Source organism: Drosophila grimshawi, unplaced genomic scaffold, assembly GCF_018153295.1.
Source record: "Drosophila grimshawi isolate 15287-2541.00 unplaced genomic scaffold, ASM1815329v1 contig_311, whole genome shotgun sequence".
Classification (NCBI taxonomy): domain Eukaryota; kingdom Metazoa; phylum Arthropoda; class Insecta; order Diptera; family Drosophilidae; genus Drosophila; species Drosophila grimshawi.
Genome location: NW_025063098.1, coordinates 19,816,791 through 19,840,250, shown reverse-complemented (window position 1 = coordinate 19,840,250; position 23,460 = coordinate 19,816,791). Strand labels below are relative to the sequence as shown.

The 23,460-nt window shown below is 38.2% G+C and overlaps 3 protein-coding genes across 4 annotated transcripts; 2 read left to right on the top strand and 1 right to left on the bottom strand.

The window, feature by feature from the left end:
• Positions 1 to 1,217: 1,217 nt before the first annotated feature.
• LOC6567918 (glycine-rich RNA-binding protein 7) lies at positions 1,218 to 2,157 on the bottom strand. Of its 2 annotated transcripts, XM_032739873.2 has the most exons (3): positions 1,988 to 2,157; positions 1,863 to 1,919; positions 1,218 to 1,727 (listed from the first exon to the last, which is right to left on the bottom strand). In XM_032739873.2, exons 1-3 carry the CDS (start codon positions 2,079 to 2,081, stop codon positions 1,642 to 1,644), a joined length of 237 nt encoding a protein of 78 aa, XP_032595764.1. In that variant the 5' UTR covers positions 2,082 to 2,157; the 3' UTR covers positions 1,218 to 1,641. The 2 variants fall into 2 exon arrangements, with proteins under 2 accessions (XP_032595764.1, XP_001993676.1); XM_001993640.3 differs by having other exon boundaries at positions 1,218 to 1,919.
• Positions 2,158 to 3,011: 854 nt separating this feature from the next.
• On the top strand, positions 3,012 to 3,500 carry LOC6567919 (bomanin Bicipital 1). Its single transcript, XM_001993641.3, has 3 exons — positions 3,012 to 3,084; positions 3,153 to 3,194; positions 3,254 to 3,500. Exons 1-3 carry the CDS (start codon positions 3,027 to 3,029, stop codon positions 3,445 to 3,447), a joined length of 294 nt encoding a protein of 97 aa, XP_001993677.1. The 5' UTR covers positions 3,012 to 3,026; the 3' UTR covers positions 3,448 to 3,500.
• Positions 3,501 to 18,697: 15,197 nt separating this feature from the next.
• Positions 18,698 to 20,297, top strand: LOC6567920 (the record flags this gene model as incomplete). Its single annotated transcript, XM_043215231.1, has 3 exons — positions 18,698 to 18,753; positions 18,935 to 19,075; positions 19,148 to 20,297. Coding segments are annotated over 3 exons (1,347 nt in total), but the record flags the coding sequence as incomplete, so codon positions are not given.
• Between the last annotated feature and the right edge of the window lie 3,163 nt (positions 20,298 to 23,460).

Below are 23,460 nucleotides of genomic sequence, written 5' to 3'. Positions count from 1 at the left end.
TACAAAATCACCACATATATTGTTAACATGCCAGTTGCCGGATGATTGAACTGCAAAAGCAAATTAAATGCTGCTGAAAACACAAAATTTCCATTGAAAATAAGGCTTACGAGCATAAAAATCATTGGTATCTATAGCAGATTGGAAACATAATATGTACACCAGAATTTTTAATGTTTATTTAATTGCATTAAAAAAAGTGTAATGAAATTATAACAACAATTTAAAGGTAAAGTTAAATGTAAATACTTTAATTAAATACGAATACAGTAGCCAATTACAAATTCATTTTGTTAAATTGTGTTTGTATATACTATCGTTTTAAGTTCAATCAATTAAATGCCCAAGTTCCATAATTAAAAGAGTTCCATGTATGTTTGGTGACTTAATAATCTCAATAATCCGCTTGCTCTTCAAGTCTGAATTTAATTGGACATAGTCTTGATGCTCCTCATACTATGAATGCATGGAAATAAATATGTTGTGCTATTTTTGGAACACACGATTTATTTTGAAGTAACCCAAGTTTATTTGCATTCATAAGCGAGTTGCATAACTGCACAACGAGGCTTATGCATTTCTCATTGCTCATTGAAATTTGCTAACGAATATTAGTTTTCATTGAAACTCAAACGCTTGACAATGCCTTGTTCGAAATGTGTAGACTAGCCAGATAGTTGCCATTAAATTTGTTAATTGAAGTATGAGCATCTTCAATGCCGAACGAATTTTATAAATCGAAAGCAGCTTATAGAAAAGATACCACCATTCATAACAATACCAAAACAATATTTTCCGTCTTTCAATGAAAGTTTCATGAACCTAAAGCAATGAGGTGCAGTTGCACTAAATAAAAAATAGATTGGAAATTCAGTTAAGAAAAGGGTATTATTGAGAGGACCACATGTATAGCTATAATATCAAGGGGGTTTTAATATAATAATATTAAACAAAACTATTGGCAAGCTGAGCTCACTGAGAACAAATTCGTGTATGAAATGCCCTCTACACAAATCTAATCTAAATGCCGAAGCTATACTATATTTTAACGCGAAATGTGTAACGCATTGAATGAGGCATCCACAAAGTTTCTATATTCTTGATCAGCGTCAATAGTCGACTCGAGATAGCCATTTCCCTTCCATTGTTTCTGTGAATATTTGTATTTACATATTTCCCCATATAATAGGCTCAAATTAATACAAATATGCTTATGATCACAGGGTATTGAAAGTGCATTTACTTATCTCTTATATCAAAAAGCTTAATTGCGACATTCCGAGTATGTATGAGAGAACGTAGATTAAAATGGTAGACAACAATTAACCTCAGGGGTAAAAGCCCCACCTTATGTAAAGAAAACAAAACAAAGCTGTTGAAATTTTGCGTTGGTCACTATTTTGTTTTGTTGTTTTTTTTTTTTTTTTGCTTACAAGTGTAGTTCATGGAGCAAACACTTTGTAATGCTTTTCAAGGTCAATGTTGTAGTCGCAAAAGTTCTAGTTGCGATGCGAATGAGCAATGTATATACTTCACTTTGAGAGCGTACTTAAAACTCATGTTATTTGTGTTACTTTGTTTTTATATTTTTTTTTTGTATTTATTTACTTTTTGTTTTTGTTTTTGACAACTAAACGACGATTAGCCGCTTATGATTTGCGTGAGCCCAGTATCATAATCCGCACCGCCACCGCCACCGTAGCCACCGCCACGGTAGCCACCGCCACCTCGTCTACCGCCACCTCCACTATAGCCATTTGGTCCAAAGTTTCCTGAGTAGACCGGACGTCCGCCCCCGCCTCCATTATAATAGCTTCCGCCTCCTCCTCCTCCTCCTCCTCCTCCTCCTGCTAATCTGCCACCGCCACCGCCGTTAAGGCCTGTATACACTCCTCGTGCTTGACCACCGGGCGGATTACCTGTGAATGCCGTTAGTTATTTGTTATTATTTTGCATCGAGCATCTTATTTGCGTTCGAATCTCTTACAGTCATAACATCCGCCGCCAATATATACAGCCGCCTGTGATATTGCCAACGCGCTTAGCATGAAAACCGCAAAAGCCACACTAAAATTTGCCATGTTGCTATTGCTATTCCTGTTGTTATTGTTCGACGTTCAGTTTAGTTGTTGGCGTGTTAAGGTGCAAAACTGGAATGGCTTGTTGCTTCAGCCTGTTGCGACTTTTATACATCGATTGTTCGATGTCTGTTGCTGTCTCTGCCATTCCATGATCATCATCTCTCTCAAACTCATATACAGATAGTGCTATACGCATATACTATATGTACTATATGTACATAAGCGTCAGGAATTAATCAAAGTGGGGAAATACCCAGCCTCAAACATATATATATGTATAACCAAGCAAAAACCTACTCTGTATGTGAAGTGTTCATTGTTGGTGGTGATTTGCACTACGTCGAGAGTTGTGTGAATGTTTTGACAGTCACGACAATTGACTCGAAAGTGATTTGCCTGCCTTTTTATTTTAACTTTAGAATGGGAAACTGTGACTTCGTTGGAATTACAATAATCATTCATGTTCATAAACAACGATTTCGAGTATTAATTATGTAGATTCACTTTTCAGTTGAATTTTATAGACTTGTTTGTCATTCACTTTTATTTGTGGGAGAGTCGTCGTTGTTGTCATAAATCAACATACGAGTATACCATTTTGGATTATTTTCATTAGTGTTTGATTATATAGTTATCAATGTGTGGGGTTTTCCTAATGCGCACTCTACTAAGTTTAATATACGGCCAAATACATATGCTTGATTCTCTACGAACAATACTATATTCAGGTTTTAAATTTAACAATAAATAGCTAGTCATCTAATATTAAAGTCTCAGTAGCGCATTTTATAGCCGGTGCATTGTTATCATGACTGAAATGCGCACCTATTGAACCGTTAGCGATAACATTTAGTACATACTATATATGCAAATTGTTTTTGATTTATATGGCATATATAAAATCTGTTTAAGCGTTGAATGCTTTTATAGTTCACTGCAGCTGAGATGAAGTACTTGACGTGTGCATTGCTCTTGTTCGGATTGTTGCCGATGTTGATCAGCGGTTAGCCTTTACAGCGATTACTTTCTGATTAAACCTAATTAACCGCATTGAGTGTGCTCAATTTACAGCTTACCCCAGCACTGTTGTGGTGAATGGCGTATGTTTGACTTGTAAGTATCAGATGCATTCTTGCCGTTAGTCTTAATGCACTCATGAAACGCTCCAATAGGTCCCAATCCAAACGGGGAACCGGTGTACATAAATGGCCAGGAATACCGCAGTTTTTCAGGTTCAGGTTCAGGTTCCAACGGTAACGTCGTTGTCACTCGTCCGGGCTATAATAACGGACGTGGTACGATTATAAGGCGAGGTGGTAGCACTATCGTCAACGGCAACTGTGAGATATGCAATGTGGATGTTTAAGTATCGACTTAATTTTCAATAAAGTGCTCTAGCAGCGTTTCAGAATGCATTAATTATATCTAAAAAAAAATATTCATGAAAGCACTAACAAAAGTTAACAAATGCTGTTCCACTTAAAAAGCTTTGACAGATCTCTCAACTAGTTTCCAGTGCCTGTAAACTCAAATAAACACAAGTAAATACAAATAAACCCAAGAAAACACAGTGAAATATTTAAGTCAATAAAATATTCAAGATGTACACATGTTTTTTTACCCATCATATACCAACAACAAATACCAACACAGATATCCTATCACACATTTCAGTTTTGTCTACATCGATTTGCACAAATTGTTTTTGTGGCCAAAAATTGCATTTTAAGCGAATAACAATGGCGGGTTTGGGTTTTTTTTTTGTTTTGTTGAAGTAGGTTTTCCAGTTGAACCGGATGCCTTTGTATTTGATTTTGCGGAAATTCAACTGACATCGTTATTTGAGGAGAAATAAAAATGCTGCCGTCGAGAGCAGATGACTGCTCTATACTCTGTTCCCGGAGCAGCTCAAAGTATATTGTTATAAATACGATTCACAGTGTTGTTGGTCCCATACAGCAATAGTCAATAGTTTTTAAATGAAACGAACTTTACTTGCCGATTATATTAGCAATAATAATAATACAAAAATCTTTATCTTCATCTATAATGATATTGATTAGTAGTGGCAAACATCAAGTAAATTGGGTAAATTTAGTTTTCGCATTGTGAAAACTTTAAGCAAATTTCTATGATTTTCTCAGAAACAGAAAACTAAATAAATATAATTTGGATATTTAAGGATTTCAGAAAAAATAAAATTAAAAAAAATATACTTTATTTCACTTTGGGTACAGAGCATACACACACAACAAGCTATAAAATAAATAATACAAATATTGACAAGGTAATAAAATAAAAAAATCGCAACGAAAGGAGCCCATTGAAGAAATTGGTTTGATATTTTAAAAGTGTCGCAACGCAATACCTTTGTAACAATACAAGAGTCAAAGGTAACCGGATACTGCTGAAAAGTAAAAGCTGGATAATATATTTTGGTACTAGTCACACGTACGCATATACACACAGACATGCAGACATATGTACATACGTACGTACCGTTAGCAGGCAATCATGTGCGTATGTTTAATTATGCATGCAGCTGATCATATGTACGTACATATACGAACATTGCAATTATTAGTTGGTAAACATGTTGTTTGGTAAATTTTAAATTTGAAATTCCTTGGTGCAACTTTGATATTTATTGCGCACATAATATTTGTGTCTTAATTTGGTTGTCAAAAAAACACAAATACAGTTTAATTATAATTATTTTGCTCTTGATTTCATTTGCAATTATTAGTTAATTTACACATTTATTTGGGCTTGGGCCAACACAGCTTGGATGTTAGAATTTCATGTCATGTAAAGGTTTCTCTTTTTTTTATATATATAATTTGTTTGGTATTTAAATTGCGCTGTGGCAACATTGGGGGTTGGATTTTTTGTTGGCTTTGCCGAATTCAACTGAAAGTATACTCTGATTTACTGTCGTTAATTCATTTTGAATAAAGTGTGGGTAAGGTTAATGCTAATACAGTCACGATTTTGATATCCTTGTCCTACTGTGAACTCAATTTAATTTAATAGCAGAACACAGTTGGTATGAGCATGATTAATTTATTGCCATTCGTTGATTTCAAGTATTCGTATTAAAGTTGTTTAAAGGGCTTGTGCAAAGTACAATTAAAATGCAGATGACAGCATGTCAATAAAACGTGGTTACATTTTTCTATATATGTATATATATATTAAAATAACTTTCTTTGATTTCTGTGGTTTCTGAAAAATGGTTCATACATGTCTCGGGTTGATAAAAAATCTCACCACAAAAATCATTTCATGTGAAAGACAATTTAAACAGGAGACGTGAAAATACTAATTTCCTACAAAATACGATACTGTAATTTGATAAATCTTTTCCTGCTTATTGCTTTGGGATATATGAATGAATGTTTTTCCTTTATATCTAAACTAAATTCAGCACATTATTAGTTAAGGTCACAATACAACTGAAATGTAAAGGAATATGTAAAACTAGTTGGCAGGTCATGAACTGGCCTTGATGAGCAATTGTTTTACCCACAATATGAGCGACACAATGCAAATGAGATTTATGTAAGCTTAGACAAGGACAACAATTTTCACTATTCATGTTACAGAGACAATAAAAAAAAAAAAAACCTGAAGAAAACGTCACCGACCCCAATTTTTGTTTATTTTTTTTTATTTATTTATAAATTTTGGATTGCAATAAGAAATAATAATAATGTATTTAAAACAAACAAATATTTTCATTTTCAATTATTTCCCTGCAGCTTTTAGCATTGGGAATTATTTGTTTTCTGGTTGGTTACAAATGTTGACGAGTTGCTTTGGGAACTATGGAGTGCACACTTGGCTTGGAAGCTGTGGTTGCCCTTTGGCTTTACTTCTTTTAACCAAACCATTTGTAGCGTACTTCATTAACGAAGGCATTTGATGTATTTTGCTATGTGTTTATCTCTTAAGTTTCGCGGAAAGCCTTAAGCTAAGTCCCTTTCTTCCTACACAACAGCGTCGAGGTCTAATTAAATAAATCGTTGGCAAAAATAATAGCCAGAAATTTATTTATACAAGTATTTAAAGCTCTTTGATTAAACAATCAGAGTGAATAATTTCTTAAAATAAATTAAATTTTGGTTTGGTGCTGTATCGAATGTCTGCTGTAAAGTTTTAATGCTTCTAAATTGACTTTCGATCAATGACGTAAAAGTTACTTTAAAATAGACTTACAATTTCGCTAGACCATATGAAAGTCAAGAATCATTTTAAGAGTCATCGCAACGTAAAATTCTTAGCTCATTAAATTTTGTTCAACTTGAGTGGCTTTTCATCTACCTTATTTTATTTTATCAACGCTAAAAGAATTCGCCATCTCAACATTCTGTACGAGCGCCTAAGCCCTCCTCACATTGCTTCTGGCCATGTCCTGTTGGTCTTTTGTGAAGTGTAATCACTGCTGCGAAGAAGGACATTCTAACACTTAACGACAGAATTTAGTGACTATAGTATTTCCGTGTCATGTTTAAGTGTTTGGTTAATTTGTCAATTTATGTACCGAAATATAATCTCAAAGCAAAAACATTTCTTACCTGAAATCCCTTGCCAATCTATTTAACATTAAGCATTAAATTTGTTAAATAATGCTTATATGTACTTAAGATTCATTTTCTATTGGTCGCGTACAATGCGGGTATGCATAATTTAAGTGACTGCATTCTGATGATTAAGAATTAATAATGTGGCCTTAAGTGAGTATCAAATTAGCTGTCCATGATACAGTTTTCTCTGTCTTCTGTTCAATATGTAATTACCAAGATGATTGTGGCGACTCTAACGCGCAGAATACAATCTGCAATCAATCTGTGTCAAGAGCAGCAGTCTATTAAGTCCATCTACTTAATTATTATGTTTTCTAGTTATTTATGAAGCACATGGACATGCTGGTTGCTGGTGTCTTTGCGCTAATATGGCTATTAAATGATTTTGCATACATATATTGTCACACAACAATACTTACTCCTTATGCCTGCTTCTGTTTTTAATTAGTTTTCGTTTTCAGTCACTGCTCGCTGCTTACAAATAACAAAAATATGGACAGTTGTGATGAGACCTGTGCGCGACCTGTGTCAAAGTTATTCAATTATTTCCCTAATGTCAATGAACAGTGTGTGTGTGTGATGTTGAGAGTGTGCTTGTGTCTGTATGTGATGCCAAGTTGTGGGCTTTAACCTGCTGCCAATGACCTGCCCTGTTCCTATCTGCATCACATTGGCAGACGCATTTGTTTTACAATTAATAGCCTGACAGCAAACTGGGGCAGACACTCATTTCAAAGCAAAAGCAGCTAATTCATAATTGTCTATGTGATTCAGAATCAAATGATGCGAATATAAATCAATTTGTTATGTTGACCATATGAGTGTTTTATTTGATTAATTAACATTTAATGCGAGACTGAATATCCAGTCAGTGGACTTGAGTTGAACTTCTGTTGTGACAGGGTGAATGAAATCAATAGATTCAATTGATTTAACAGGTGTGCCCAGGAGATAGATGTCTGTACGTGCTTTGCTTTATTTTGTGTGTATTGTGTTTATATCATGGCTACAAAAGGCAAAACGTGTAAGTGCTCTGATTGACCAAAATATAGTCTACGGCCAAAAAGAAGAAGCTTCTATTCAAAGCGAGGAATGCTGAAGACATAGAAAGCCACCTGCTTCAGTTAGTTGCCAACTGCAGGTTCTTAAGTATTAAAAAACTTAACTTAAAATTGAATTCAAGTTTCGTGTTATCAACTACTTAACTTTAACATCTTGAGTGCAAACAATTTCTGAAATAACTTTTGCTAACCAGTTTGCTCCACCATCCAACTTTTGACAGTGCATTTTAAGTTATTACCAGGTCTAGGAGATAAAGTGCTGCATATTTAGTTGGTCGTAGCTAGTTGAATGTATGGCATCGGACAGACTTTTGATATGCTTCACTTACTGTTACATTTAACAGCCAGTCAACGAAATTAAAACGTCAACCGTTTTACCTCTTTATGGTCGCCAAGTCAGTAATCATGCTCATGTGTATTGCGCTATACGATGTCTATATATTTATTTATAAATCTCTGGCTTACCACTGCCATGTGCCACATTACGCAGAGCCATATATGTAGGTGTACTTAGTTATCTATACGTACTTACACCCGGAGAAATATGTTTGCTTGCATTTTCCACTGCCTTAACTTTGTCACAACCCAACTGATTTTCGTGACTCTATCCCAATATATTTAGACAACTCGATTTTCGTTGTCAGCTTCGATTCGTCTACCACTGAGATGGTATTTGTTCGAGTGTAGGTTAAAATGTTTATTGCTTCAACACTTTAACTCGCACTCCACTTGTGGGTTGTTGTGGCGCATATGTTGCGCAGAGAAGCTCTTTTGATATGTGAAAGCAGGCATGCATATATCATTAATTTGTTAGAGCTATAAAACAAATGGAAACAGGACCGTTTGCAATATGTTGATTACGTTTAGAATACCATGCAATCTATTTTGCACAGGTGCATAGACAACACACATAAAAAACGAGCCGTATCGCCAGCAATTGTCAGTGTTATTATGTTAATATTATTAGTGTACGGAAAGGGACTCTCATCCTCCTTTGGGATGTTGAAGCAATGTTGGCGCACACAAGCCAACCTTACTAATGAAGTTTACCAGTTTCTTGCCAGCCTGTGTGAATGTGAAATGAGTGAACTCGATGTCTGGGAATATTATGCTTCCGCTGAGCTCAAAAAGTTAATCAAAGTGCACTTTAATGTGCTTGCCTGGCACAGTTTTCAGTTAACCTTTGGCAGGTCTGGCTGAAATGTGTGTAGAGAAAAAACGTGATTCATTTTAGCTGATTTTGTTTATGAATTCCACTTAATTATTTAAGTTGCGAGTACTTTACTCGCATCGAATAAACAAACATTAATTGCAGTCCTTTGTAAACTTGTATTTATAGCACAACAAATTATCTGTAAATCCTTTGACTATGGAGCTTAAATAAGATGAGAGTTGTGTGTTTAACTTAAATACAAATAGAGAATCGGATACAACCAATACACTTTTCAATTTGAACTTTAATGATGTGCAGGCAAGTGTAAATATTTAAAAAATGAGGAAGAAGAGTAATTTAATCTGTCATTCGGGGGTTGTTAATAAACCGTCTGCGAATTTATATTCGTTTCCTGTCAAAACAAGGCAATGTTTGATGACAGCCCGCTTTTTCTGGCTGCCTCTTATTAACATACTAACGTGGTCCTCTAATCGATAAGTCTGCCAATTCCGGTGAAAGCGCACAGTGCTACACATCCAAAGGAGGCAGTACATTCAATAACATTGCATATATTTGTGCGCCGCAAAAGGCTCTGGTTGTTTGCTGGACTTGTGCGGTTTATTGGTGAACAGAGTCTTTAATGTATGACGTCAATAATCACGCAATTAGTCTTTCGCACATAATTTCACTTTAAACGGAGCACCCTTGAACCATCTTGCGTTGGGCTGTTCGTGTTTCTGTTTGCATTGGTGTAGGCTCCTTATGTATACAATATGGTCAATGCCAATGCCTCGTGGCTTTGAGTGTTCTTGTTAGTGGTTGGGCATTCTGTATTTTGGCATTCGCTATACTCTGTTCGGAGAAAGCGGAGAAAGCTGCAGGTGGTTTGTGGTTCAGGGTGCTAGTGGAAGGACTCTTATGCCATGCATAGTTTAATAATGGACTTTTAACAACTTTGTCTGCCAGGCAACAAGCAAAACTTTCGTTTCGATAGCTTTTCACTAAATGAGTTTGAAGTTTAGTCTTTAATTGACTACTCAGAATGTAATTGCGAATTTTATAGAAAAGCATGCTATTAATTATTTTAACAATCAAATTATACATTTAATTCAGTTTTGAAATGGAAATTTACTGTATGTACTGTAAATGTAGTCGTAATTTCTAATACCCGTCATAAATTATTATATATCATAATATTGGTCGAATTGGTCGGATATTTAGTCATGTAAAATATATGTTTCTTTGCCGACCTTTATGAAATTTGTTTCATAATTGGAATACATATATAAATGTTGAAATTGTTATTATATTTGTTGTATTGATTTTATAAAAGATTCGATACACTCAGTTATTCCACATAAATAAGTTGAATTTACATTATTGAAAGTTTTTCCTTAACACAATTGAAAGTAAGGAATAGTAATTATAATTAACAATCATATCACGTACGTGTATGTATATAGTTTATTGAAAGTGTCTTTGCTAAGTTGAGGAGCAGCTTACATAAAACTTGAAATAGAATTCGTTAACTTATGGTACATGCACTCACTTTAGGTACTTTCGTTAAGTGTGGAGTGCACTTCGTTGAATCGGGACTCTGGAATCCAGAACAACTAAATGTAGTCAATACCCAAACCTGGCAGTACGCTTAACAGAGTAGACGCTAGGTGTCGACAGCACACGCTGCTCTTTGGCGCTAATTTTGTTCATTCTAAATAAAAACAGGTATGAGCGTTTTTTTTTAGACGGCAGACATATTTTGTTTAGCAAAGCAGACCATTTCATACATGGCCCATGACCCACCACAAATTGACGGAAAGTGACCGACCCGCTAAGCCAACTGGCAGAGTTGTTGTCGAGAGTTGGATTCGTAGGACTAGCGAGTTGGCGCTTTTGTGTGACACTACAAAGGCTGCAAAACTGCATGCGCCGTCCGAGGAATGTGGGCTGTGGGCTGTGGGCATTGGCAGAAGGGGGAGGGAGCTCCTGTTGTATTGCAGTCAACGCCTTTGATTTGATTAATTGATGCATTAAGCTCATTTACGCATAATTAATGCCACTTAAATGAGAATTTGAATTTGTATTTTGATAACCATAAATTTCTTTTTTTTTTACACATTTTCATGCCCCGATGCGGCATAATCATAAATTCAACTCGTACGACAAATCAGCAGCGGAGACAAAAAAAAAAAAAGATGAGAAGAAAGGAAAAAAATTATTTGCTGGCCTCCGGCGCTGCCAAAGAAGCGGAAGTACAAATTCAACTGCATATGTTTGTGTTTGACATGTGTATGTGTGTGTGTGTGTGAGAGAGAGATATGGTTGCAGATAGCATGTACAAGAAAAATATGCTGCATACACACACATACACACGCACGCACCTGGGTGTGGCTGCAGCTACGTGATTGCTTGACAAGAAATACCAAAACTGAAATAAATGTCGATTTCTTGAAGTTTGCCACAAAAACTAAAGGCAAAGTGACAGAAACAGAACTTGCCGCATGCTAATGCAAAAAGTTTTTAGCCAAGCCAAGCCAAGCCAAGCCTAATTTGGGTCATTTCCTTAAAGTGCAGCAGCAACGGGCAAAGATGCCAGCCGACAGCCCCTTGAGAAAGCATATTTGTCGCTTGTTTTGTGCCAAAAAGCAATTACAGATAAGATCGACTCATTTCAGTTCGGGCGGCTCGCTGGCTCTGTTTGCCAACTGTCTTAAGAATTTCGCTTTTCACACTCTAAGCTATGCAGATAGCCATCATTAGGCTGCATTGCATTGAGTTTCGCTTTCCGTTTGTGTTGTACACTGACACACTTTGATCACAATTCGCAGATAGCTCTCAAATTTGCGTCATAATTTTCGTCTCTCTCTCTCTCTGTTTTTTTTTTTTTTTGCATCTATTGACCAGAGATCCCTAAGGTTCGAAAACAGGAAGTGCAAGGCTCAAGGTGCAGTCGTTGAACTCGAGCAAGCAAACACATTCATATTAATTAGTTGATGTACACAGTTATTAAATACAATTAACATAAACTAAACAAAACTGCTTGTGAATTTCAGCCATGTTCGCTGCTGTGTGGCCTGAAACGACAGCATCAACTTTCAGCTTGGCGACCACAAAACTCAAAGCCAACACCAAACTACTACCGAAAACATCCACCCTTACACTTCTAGCTCTTTGCCAGCTCTGCTGTGAAGTGCACATTGCATTTCGCTGATGAGGGTAATTAAAAAGTTTGAGACTCAACCAAAAAGTGCTGTTGAATTGGATGGGCTTGGAGTGTGTACGGGGGGTTGTTGGGGACTGTAATGCATAAATCAGAAATCATTTCAAAATCAAAAATGTGGAAGTGAAGAAAAATCGACATGCATCATGCCAAGCATAAATAAGACACATTAACTTGGCTTGTTTGCCAGCTGTCTTATTATTTGATTTTTGGCTAATAGAGTTTTTGCCAAACCAGAAACATCCACAACTTTTTCTGTCTGTCAAAAGTTTTGTGACAGATTTTTGTGATTATGCGTGCCGAGCTTGCTCTTTAGATATCCGCAAGAAAACTGCTGAAATGTTTTTGTGTGCGTTCAAAGTTGAGATGCAAATTAGATTTTAAATAGTTTTTTTCTTTTTTAGCTTGATTGCGTTGGCATGGATCAAATATCTAATGGCAAACCATTTCAATTTGACTAATTTGAAATGCTTTCTGCGCATTGCTTTAATCTGTTTTGCAACCCTTATGACAAACTTCCCCCTCCCCCCCATCCCCCGCAATTGCAATTGCAGCTGCTCCTCCTGCGCTCCCAAAGATGTTCGCTCAAGCTACCACAAAGGCAACTAATTAAGGAAATTAAAATAAATAAAAAAAATATGCCAAAATAAAAAAAAAAACAATCTGGAAATAAAGGTTAAAATAAGAATGCAAGGGGAAATGCACTTTTCATGCCAATTTTATAAAAAATTAAGCAACAACAAATAGTATGCAGCATGACGGCTGCTGCCGCTAAAAAGTGCAACTCTTGCAAAAACGCCTAAAAGCCGGCAACGTGCAACGCGCAACGTGCAACGCAGAAGGTAGCAAAGCAAACGGCAAACGGCAGACTGACCCCACCAACAAAATGATGACAATGACAAAAACAAAAAAGAAAAAAAGATTTGCTATAGGTAAAAGCAACCTTTAAGCAGTCGGGGTGCCAGAACAAAGGCCAGCAAGCCCCATACCCCTCCGCAGGCTACATAGCCAAAAACATCGCATCAACGACAAATTGCAAACAAAATCCCCCACAGTTGCCGGCAAACGGTTAACTGCAGTGCAATGCAACGGAAATGTGAATGCACCGTAAAGTGAAGTGGAAATTTGTACTTGAATTTTTCTATTTTCCAAAACTGTTTTAATCGTTCCCTTTTTGCATTTTTATTTTATTTTTTTTTGTTTATTGTAATTTTTGAAGGCCGAAAAAAGACTAAAAAATAGAAATGGAAATTAAAATGAGAGCTCAGGCTGCAAACAAGGGACAACTCAAACATCATAATTTCTAGCTGCGCCTGAGGCAAGGTGGGGCGTGGCATGTGCATCCGTAGCACCAGCAGCAACGACAACAACAACAACAACAACAACAGCAACAAGGACAACAAGAAGGACAACAACAACAATGTACGCGCCCACGTACCAACACCAACGCTGAAAGGTGCATCAGTTCGCAAGGTGCTGCCGAATAGGGGGGCAAGTGGCACGGGGCAAGTGGAGAATGCTGTCGACTTGTTAGCGTGCCGCTTGTTCATGTTCATCAACAATGCGGCGCTGACGTCGCTGACGCTATCGTCTTGCAGGAAAATTTCATTTCCAGTGAGGGTTGCGCAAATATACAAGCAACAGCATCAACAGCATCAACAACAACAACAATAATAACGACGACAGCTTTCAGCAGGCAACTCCTGGATTTTTCTTTAATTTTTCTCTCGTTGCTTTTTTTTCTCTGCTACTGCCCAAAAAAAAAAAAACAAAAAACAAGCTCAAAAAATTAAAAGAATTTTTGTTAAAAAGCGTTTCAAGTGGGTACTGCGATGTCGTCGCCATCGTCGTAGTCATTCCTATGTGTGTGTCTCTCCAGTGGGCGTGTTTACATGTGTGTGTGTGTGTGTGTGTGTGTATGGTACAAAACACCTCATGTGTGCCAACAAGCACACGTTGTTGGGTGCAGTGACACGGCGACAGCGACCGACAACGTCGCGCATTTTGGCTTTTGACGCTGACGCTGACGTCGAGTTTGGCGCTTGATTTTTAGCAGCAGCTTTTAATTTTTATTTTCATTTTTAATATGCACATTTTTTGATAGCTATGCGGCAAGAATATATTAATTTTATTGGAGTGTTTGTGACACGTCAGTTTTCCATAATCTCCTTGCCAATAATCACAAATATCGAGTGCAGTAATTTGATGATAGTTTGCTAGTATTCATTTAAGCATAACAACATTTTTAAATTAGTTTATCCTCAGTTTTGAAATTACTTGGATCTTTTCAACTTGGAGGGCTCTAACATGAATGTGAAGCATGCTGATGGTGAATCATTTTTAACTACAACTTTACACATAGTCAAATATTAGATATTTGTTTTGACTTTAAAGTTTTGAGTGCTTTTGTAAAATATTCCAACTAGTTTTGAAATGATTGACAAACAGACTTAAAATACATGGAGATAATTTATCTCTTTGCCTCAAATAATCCGATTACTGCCGATTTATAGTCTAAATTGAATCGAGTTTCAAATGCATGTAGCTGGCAATATAAATGGAGACAGATTCACATATTTCAAATATACCCTACAAATTCATGCTGGTTATCTGTGCACAGAGTATATTATTCAGATTACTATAAGATTAGGCTGGGCTAGCCCGTACGAGTAGGCACTAACTAATTGGTTTCGGAGTTGAACCGAAACTTGGAACGCTGATGGTTGAAAGTGAATTATGATCTTAGAGCTTATGCAAAGGCCTGTAGTTATGCGATCTGTATCTTTATCTATTTAACTATATTTTGGTTTTGAAATTTTAACAGATACGTTTTACCCATTTTGTAATCACATACATAGAGTATACAAATGTGCTATGCTTGTGAAATGAATATCACTTTTTGTTTTTTATTTCACTCCACTTTATTCCATTTTATTTTATTTTATTTTATTTTTATGTGGCTTGTACTTGGCTTTTATATGCACAGACATCCGCAGTCGCGTGTGTGTGCCCCTTTTTTTTAGGCGCAGTGGTGGTGCTGGTGGTGTTGCTGCTGATGCTGGTGCTAGCTGGCTTAGCATTTTGCGATGCATAATTAATCTGTGTGGCCGGGATGCCCCGTACTCCCCATTTACTTTGACAGCCACCTTGGCACTTCAATAAAATTTTCTTTATTTTATTTTTAGTGGAGCTTTTGAAAAAAATGTTTTCATGTATCTGATGTAACTTTTGGGCGCCACGGGGAACTTGGCCACATAAAAGACAAAAAGTGCAAAAATGTGACAGGCACGCTTGAGTGCAGCCAAACGCTACCACGCCCCTGCCAGCAATGCCTACTGTGTGTCCTTGTGTGTGTGTGTGGGTTTCGGTATTGTTGCTCAAACGACTTGACGCTACCTCAACCACTGCAAAATGCCGGCTCCAAAATGGGGGTAATGACTTATGGCTACCTGTTGGAAGGGGACTTGAGTTGACTGCGCCCACAAGAGTTTAACGCAGCAGCATTTTCTTTTTTTTGGCACTTGGCGAGCATCTTAGAGCATAACAGATGTGGCTCATTATGAACCCTTTTTTCTATTGTTGTTGTATTTTGTGGCTAAGTCGCCGAATCGTTGAGCTACTGCTAAGCCATGCATGGACGGTCGCCTTGGCCATTGTTGCGTGGCCTTTTTAATTGGCCAGCTTCCGCAGCTACCAAAAATTCGCATTTAATTATGTGCAAAAAAAAAAAATAAAAAAAAAATAGAAGAGAACGCATTACATTTTTAATTTCAAGCAGCCCAAAAACAAAGCAAAATAAATACACAAACACGCAAAAAAAAAAATGAAAAAAAACTGCTTAATTTTAGCGAGTGTTTGCTTAGATTATTTCATTAAATTGAGCGGGGCGACAAAAGGCGGGTTGAGCGCTTGGCCTTTGTGCCGAACAATGAAGACACACAAAAGTGTTGAAACTAAGGAGCCCCGAACTAGACGTCTGCCATAAACGGACAGCAGCAGCTGCTCCTTTGCCTTTGCCATCATCGTCTTTGGCATTGCCTTCGCCTTTGCTTGCGTAGTGGGAACGTGCACTTAATTAAAGATAAGAATTAACTGCTGATTAGTAGTTCTTCTTTACACTTGACACTGTGTAGTGGCCAGCCAAGCCAGTCAAGGCAGCCAAGCAGCCAAGACAGCCAGCCAGCGAGTCAGCAGCAGTGGCCAAAGTCCAAGCACGTAGTCACCATTGAGTCCAAAGCAGGAGCAAAGCAGAAGCAGCACGACTTGCTGTATTAACGAGTTTTTATTTTTGTTTGCCAGTGCTGGCCCCCAAAAGTTTTGCGCTAAATGTAGCCAAATGATTTATGTACGCCCGCACTCACACACACACACACACACACACTCCCACATGTTTGCGTAAATTCAGCTAATGAATACAGATGCCGCCTAAAATGCTGCAATATTTTTACAACATTTTATGAGGTTTTGTAATTTTGTCGCGAAGTTTGCAACGCACTTAATAAGGGATGATCGCTTAAATAGGCTTTCACATGATCCACATTAATAATCTAGTTGATTTAGAAGTGCTCTAATTCAATGTTAACTTGCCTTGATGAAACTTGTATTCCAAGTTCCTCATTTTATTACAAGTAGCCGAAATCGAACAGATCACATTTAAGTAGTCGAAATCGAATAGATCAAACCACGAGACGATCAACAAATTATATTTATTTCTTCGAAATCTTTGCTGCAAAGAGTATTCAAACTTCGATATTTTACTGGAGAAGAATGCACGCTTTTCATATACGTTAATTGATGTGGCTAAAATGCGCTTCTAGGCCTTGGCTTGTTTTATAATTTAATGTGTCTACGTGTTAATCATAGCCATTAATGAACGACCTGGCGAGCTGCCATGTTCCTCGACATAGATAGCTGCAAATACAGATTCAGATACATATACAGATGCAATCAAAGACACTGTTTGAAGTGGGGTTGGAGTCAGAGACAGACAACCATAAATATCCAAATGCTGGCTGGGCACGTTCGTCTAGTGGCTTGGGGCAAAAGTTGGCTGGCACTCAGCTTAAATGCCTCATTTTCCAGTCATTAAATTTTGGTTTGTGCCCGCTGACCAATTTGGGGGCGCCATACGAGCTTATATATATATATTTGTATATATAGTTTCGATGGTCGAAAACTACAATATGTAGTCAAGATTCACACAGCTTATTATTGAGTCTCAGGCGGCTTGAAATATGTTGACAATGGCGCCAGCAGACGTACAGCAGCCCAAGCTCTGCCCCCTACCAGCAATATGCCCCCTGCCTGCTTAAGTAACTTGACTTTAGCCATGATTTTTTCTCTGTTCAACCCCTCGCGGCATTTGAGTTCTTGACTTGCCTTGCGCTTTCTTTTTTTTTTTTTTTTTGCTTATTTTTGAGCAAATCAGCAAAAGTTTTGCTCTTTGGCTTTAGTTTCTTTTTCAGTTTGTAATATTCTGTATGTTTGTTGCTTTTTTTATTTCCTGAGGGGCGAGGGCGACAAATCAAAGCGTAACAAAGGACACGCAACATGGCAGTGCAGCATTTGACAATTTATTATGTGCTTTTGACTTGTCGCTTGCTGCTGCTGCCTGCTGCTGCCTGCTGCTGCCTGCTGCTTGCTACTTGCTGCGGAAATGTTAAATATTTGTTATTGCAGTCAAATGTCTTCCTGTTGGTCTAAGACAAAAATGTTGTTGGCATTGAAAACTATTAGCTGGCTGCCATAAATCTCTAACGTTGGCGATATGAAATCTGTACGCACAATAAAGCGAGCCGCAGCAGTTGTTGAATGCAGCCACCAGCAATAGCAACAACAACAATAACAACATAAACAACAAATAGAAGATGAAGTAGAAGAAGAACTGTAACCACATGCACGCCCAGACATGCCACAATTATGACAATTTCTGATGCATAACGTTGAACGACGCTTTTAATGCAATAAACCAGCGGCTGCAACATAGTCATTAACACTGACAGCCAAGGGGAATGGGATAAAGTGGGTGTGGAGAGGAGGCGTTTGATAGTCAGCCTTTGTCGTGCACTAATTGTGTGGCTGTGTGGCCAAAATGTGCATTGCATGCAATGCTCCAATTCAGGTGTGTGTCAGTTGGTCGCCCCAACACCGCAAAACACTTTGCACAGGCAATTGTCAGTTTGCCCCGTGTTGCGTTGCACACTTAACAGCTGACAGTGACAAGTAGCGGGTAAGGGTGCCAAGGGGGGTGGGTGGGGTCAGTGAATGGGTCCATTTAGTAACTGACAAACGCTTTTGCAGTTGCCTAAGCAACTCTGTCACTTGCGGTTGCAGCCCGAAGCCGGTTGACTGGTTGGTTGGCTGCTACTGCTCTTGCTGGTCTTGCGGCAGGCAGTTGGCGTTGACTTTTCGGTGTCTCAGCTTATGATGGTTGAAAGCGAAAAACATTGCATTTGCAGCAATAGGCGTGAGTGTGCGCCGGAAATCAATTAGCGCAATAAAATTGCAAATCAAACATCGCAATGTCCTTTGGGAATATGCAATATCAGCAGCCGCAGCAGCAGCAGCAGCAGCAACAGCCGCAGCAGCAGACGGAGGCGGAGCAACAACAACAACATCCGCTGCTGTCAGCCATTTCCGGAAATAATTATGCGTAAGCAAAATGACAGCGCGAGATTTATGCGACACAACAAAAGCAAAGAGACTCATGCCTCTTGCCTCATACCCGATACCTCTCTAACTATGTATTTACCTGGCTGGCACTTTGGCCTAGTCCTTGTTGTTTGTTGCACTTACTCACACTCTGCTCTCGGCTGTGATTTGAATTCCAGGAGTGAAACGCAGAGAGCCCATTACCCATGGCAGCATCAGCTACACCAGAATCCCTATCTGCATTATGAACGACCACTGATGGGCGTTGCGAGCAACCACAACGGTGCTTATGCCAGCGCCAGCAGCGGTCACTCCGGGTATGGGTAAGTTCAAAATCTAAACCAATCCAGCCATCCATTCTGTTGACCAACGCTAATGCAACTTTAAATTAACAGCATGGATCCATCGATGGAGTACGAGACGCCATCGTCTGGCAGCTATTCCTCGTATCATCCGAGTGGTGGCAGTGCGCCCGCCTATCCACCGCATCCCCCACATCCTCAAACTCAGCCTCAGCATCCGCCCCAATATCATGCGCCCAAGCCGCCACCCACAAAGCCAGCACCGAAGAAGAAAAAGAGCAGTGGCTCCGTCATGTCGGCGCTGACGCTGCTCTCGTTCTTCTTTTTCGTAAACATGCTGCAGAGCTGCATCAAGGAGCACATCTCTGACATGAACCCCACCGTGATGGTGCTTACGGCGGTCGGCAGTCGCAATCGCTTCAATAAATTAGCTGAAATGAACTCACGTGAACAAACCTCTACAACAACATCCGAGTCACAAGCAACGGCAGCAGCCGCAGCAGCCGCAGCTGCAGCAGCAGCAGCAGCAGCATCTTGGCAGCAGGCATCATTGGTGCCAGCACCCAGTACCGCCGTAGTTCCCGTTATTGTTACGCCATCTGTGACTTTGCATACGCCATATAGCAGTGGATTGGTGACTAATAAGCCAGCCTCGCATGTCCAGTCGTATCAGCCGTCACAGACGCCACATCATCAGCATCACCATCACCATCACCAGCACAATGATGCTGACGATGATGGTGATTATTATAATGGGCAACGCGACCCCTCATCACACCCTGATTTCTATCCTAATCGCACACACATTGACCAGTCGCAGTCGGTTGGCAGCGACTCGGACTACTATTATCAGCATCAGTACTACCCAGAAAGGAAGCGACATCATCGTCATCATTACATGGACAGCGGCAGTAACGTCGAACCTGGTTGGGCGTATGGTAACTTGCATTCACAGTCAGAGTCACATCCACATCCACATTCAAATCTGCATCGAGAGTCGTATGCAGCTGGCAACAAACGTTACTCATCTTCAGCTTCGTTGGGCGCTCAGTCGGGCGTGAGCTCTTACACGGATAATGCGCGGTCCAGGCATGTCGATGATGGTGATGATGATGACTTTGATAATGGTGATTATGAGCAGCGCTACAAAAATCGACATCATAATGGCGATGAAGCTGATGCGCATGCTGACCGTGGTCCACAACGACGCACTGGCGATTCCTTCTACACGCATAATAATTGAATGCAAAAACACAAAAAAAAAAAAAAAAAATGCAACGCAGAATTGTATACTATATTTTTCATATTTCTTTTTATGACATTTAAAGGCCTTAAGCTTTTAGCCCATTGATTACACTTTACAATACAGTATTAAAGGCAGCAAGAAAAACGTTTAAAATAACATGTTTTAACTGAATTAGTGCTAAATTGAATTTAAAAGAGTGCAAAAAAGTTCGTAACAAGAAAATAGAAAAACTTTTCATTCATATTCAATATGCAATAAATGCAATAATATGAATGACTTTTATTTTAAACAGAATGCAATAGTTGACATTTAAAGTAAATATTTTGTAATTGACTCTATTTAAATAAGTCCTTAATTAAACTGTCCCATCGAAAGACTTCTTGTAGTTGATGTATATAAAGTTGTCTCAAAGATTTTGCTTCTAGAAAATCAATAGCCAATTTAAATTATTTTGAACAGTCGAAGATATTTGACGGGATTTGGGTAAAGATCAATCAATTTAATTAAATAGCGGATATAGTTTAAGACATGTCATCAAAAATATAGTTTCTGGTTAATTTCAAATCGTTTGCAACAGATTCAAAATATTTTGAGAGTTTAAATGGGTTTCCAAGGATGTAAACATATCTTTTCTTGTAATTAAGGGCAAAAATTGAACCATGTATTGCACACAAAAGGATGAAGAAAAAAAAAACTGGCAAGCTGAAACTCTAATGAAAATAAATGCTAATTTGTTGCACAACAAATTAAATGTGGCAAGTTCTGTGAACTGGGAGCTTAGACTTTATTTTATTGCCTGACACAACTAAGTTGCAATGTGCGCTGTGTGGCAAGCAACAGCCATGGCAACGTTTACCTTTTGCTCTACACCTTCTACACTTGCCACAGATTGGCTAATGCAAAGCTGTTGCACTTGCAGCGCCTGCTACAACTCCAGCTTATTTATATATTTATGGCTTTTCCCCTGGGAATGGCAAAATAATTATTTCTAATAACAACACACGCCTGTGTGTGTGTGTGTGTATGTGTGAGAAAAGGACATTGAGCCTTAATTAACACAATTTTGCGCACTTTAAAATGCAGCACGCAATATATGCGGCAAGTAAACAATGCTATCAATTTCAACAACTTTGATTAAACGTCATTTACAGCTGCCGCATGCATCAGCTGAGATTTGGAATTCGAGTTCCGAGATGTCTGTGAGTAGTGTTTTGTTGTTGTTGTTGTTGCTGCTTCATTTGCAATTAAATGCATGATAAAAAGCCAACATACAGAAACTGCAAATGCAACTGCAACAGCAGCTGCAGCTGCTGCTGCTGCATTTCGGCATCGATGCCACTCGCATCGCCACTTAAAAGCGTAATTTAAAATTCTCTTCGCTGCCATTTGGACCGTGGACGAGCCAATCCCGCATGCCCCGCCCCGTACTGCCACATTACCTTTCTTTGGTCGGCGTCAGTCATATGCCTGTTGGAAACTTGGTGCTGCCGACACGCGCCGAGACTCCTGCGTGAGTCCTTACCGCTGCGGTTGCACACGGTGCGTGTGAGTTATGCCACGACTGCGTGGCAGCCAGCACAAAATGAAGTTAATATAAATTTTACTTTACAGCGCCGCCCATCGCATACACACACACACACACATATATATATATGTCTGTACGTGTGCGACTTATACATAAACATTTATTGTAAAGGGCTCTTCCCCCATTTATTTGAATAAATTTATGACTTTAAGTGCAAACTGGCAGCTAATGCGTGATTTTTGGAGTTTTAACGAGCCAAACGCCTGGCGGCGATGCTGCAACACACACGTGGCTTGCAGAACCATTTGCGTTGCATTCACAGAATATCTAAAACCCAACAGAAAGCAGCTGATATAAAAGTAGAAAGCAACTGACATTAAAGCAGTACAAGCTTGTCAACGAGATAATGCATTTGAGCAGCTTGTGATATGAAACATGAATAACATTGAAGGTATCTCATGTTAAAAACGAGAAAATTGTTGATTGGCAATTTCTGATTTAACAGAAATGCTTTACTCTGTTTCTTTCTCTGTTGCTTTAAATATTTAAAAGTATGAAACACCATCTTAATTCATATTGCGTTTATAATAATGTGTTTAATCGGAATTCAGAATCGGAATCGATATTAGAAGCTACATTTAAAATTTTCTTAAAATCGAAAAATACCGAAAAGGGATTTGAAATGCTTTCTTCAACAAGATTATATCAGAATGCCCTATTAATTAATTTTCAATGGGTTTTGAATATAAAAAGAAGAACACTTGCAGACCAGAGTCACTTTAATTTCATTATAAAACCAAGCAATCGACCAAGTTTTATAATCTAAGTATTTGTTCAATGTTGATACGTAACCGAATACCGTAAAAAAGCTTGGAAAAATATCGGAATTCTTTACCAGAATCGTAACTGAAATTCGTATTGGCTTTAACTATACTGGCATTAAATTCTTTGCTTTCACGGCTCTAATCACCACAATCATTATTCAATCCTGTAAATTTTGTACCTTAATTTGAGCAGCTATTATTATTGTTTGTATTTACAAATTGGAAATAGTAAGCTGAAAGGGAAAATATTAATTGTACGCTGTTGGCTGAAAGCATATCAAATGTCCTGACTTGTGGCGGAGAGACATTATTATGCGTATTACACATGCAATAAATTCACTTGAAACACGCATAAATTCATAGTGAGAGGCATTGTCTCTTTTTTTTAAACATTTTTTTTATGCTTGTACTTCATTAAAAAATAATTAAAAACTTTACATCGACGTACAATTTGTGCCTGCCTTTGCGCAATTATTTATGCCGACATAAAGCACAAAATTAAACGGCAATAATTTGCTCGTGTCAACTATAAGTGTACAGTAGATAAATTAAAATATAAAATAAGTAAAAAAAATATGCGCAAGCTCATTTTTAAAGTACATTTAAAGTTTTAGTTGTGCGCAGTGCGAAAAAAAAGTGAAATTCTTTTTTTGCATTGCGACAGCTGGCAAAACCGAAAATGTACAAAAAGCTATAAGAACTGCCAAAACAACAAAAATAGCTACAGCAACAACATCAACAACAACAAGAACAACAACAACAATCACAACACAAAGCACAGAAACAACTGTCTCGATTTACGCTCAACGCC

Bases quoted from the DNA above. Each gene is read 5' to 3' on its own strand.
- LOC6567918 (XM_001993640.3), bottom strand. From the start codon at position 2,081: ATGGCAAATTTTAGTGTGGCTTTTGCGGTTTTCATGCTAAGCGCGTTG. The intron at 1,920-1,987 runs GTAAGAGATTCG...CGGCATTCACAG, and splicing joins TGGCGGCGGATGTTATGACT to GTAATCCGCCCGGTGGTCAA.
- LOC6567919 (XM_001993641.3), top strand. From the start codon at position 3,027: ATGAAGTACTTGACGTGTGCATTGCTCTTGTTCGGATTGTTGCCGATG. The intron at 3,085-3,152 runs GTTAGCCTTTAC...CTCAATTTACAG, and splicing joins GTTGCCGATGTTGATCAGCG to CTTACCCCAGCACTGTTGTG. The intron at 3,195-3,253 runs GTAAGTATCAGA...ACGCTCCAATAG, and splicing joins GAATGGCGTATGTTTGACTT to GTCCCAATCCAAACGGGGAA.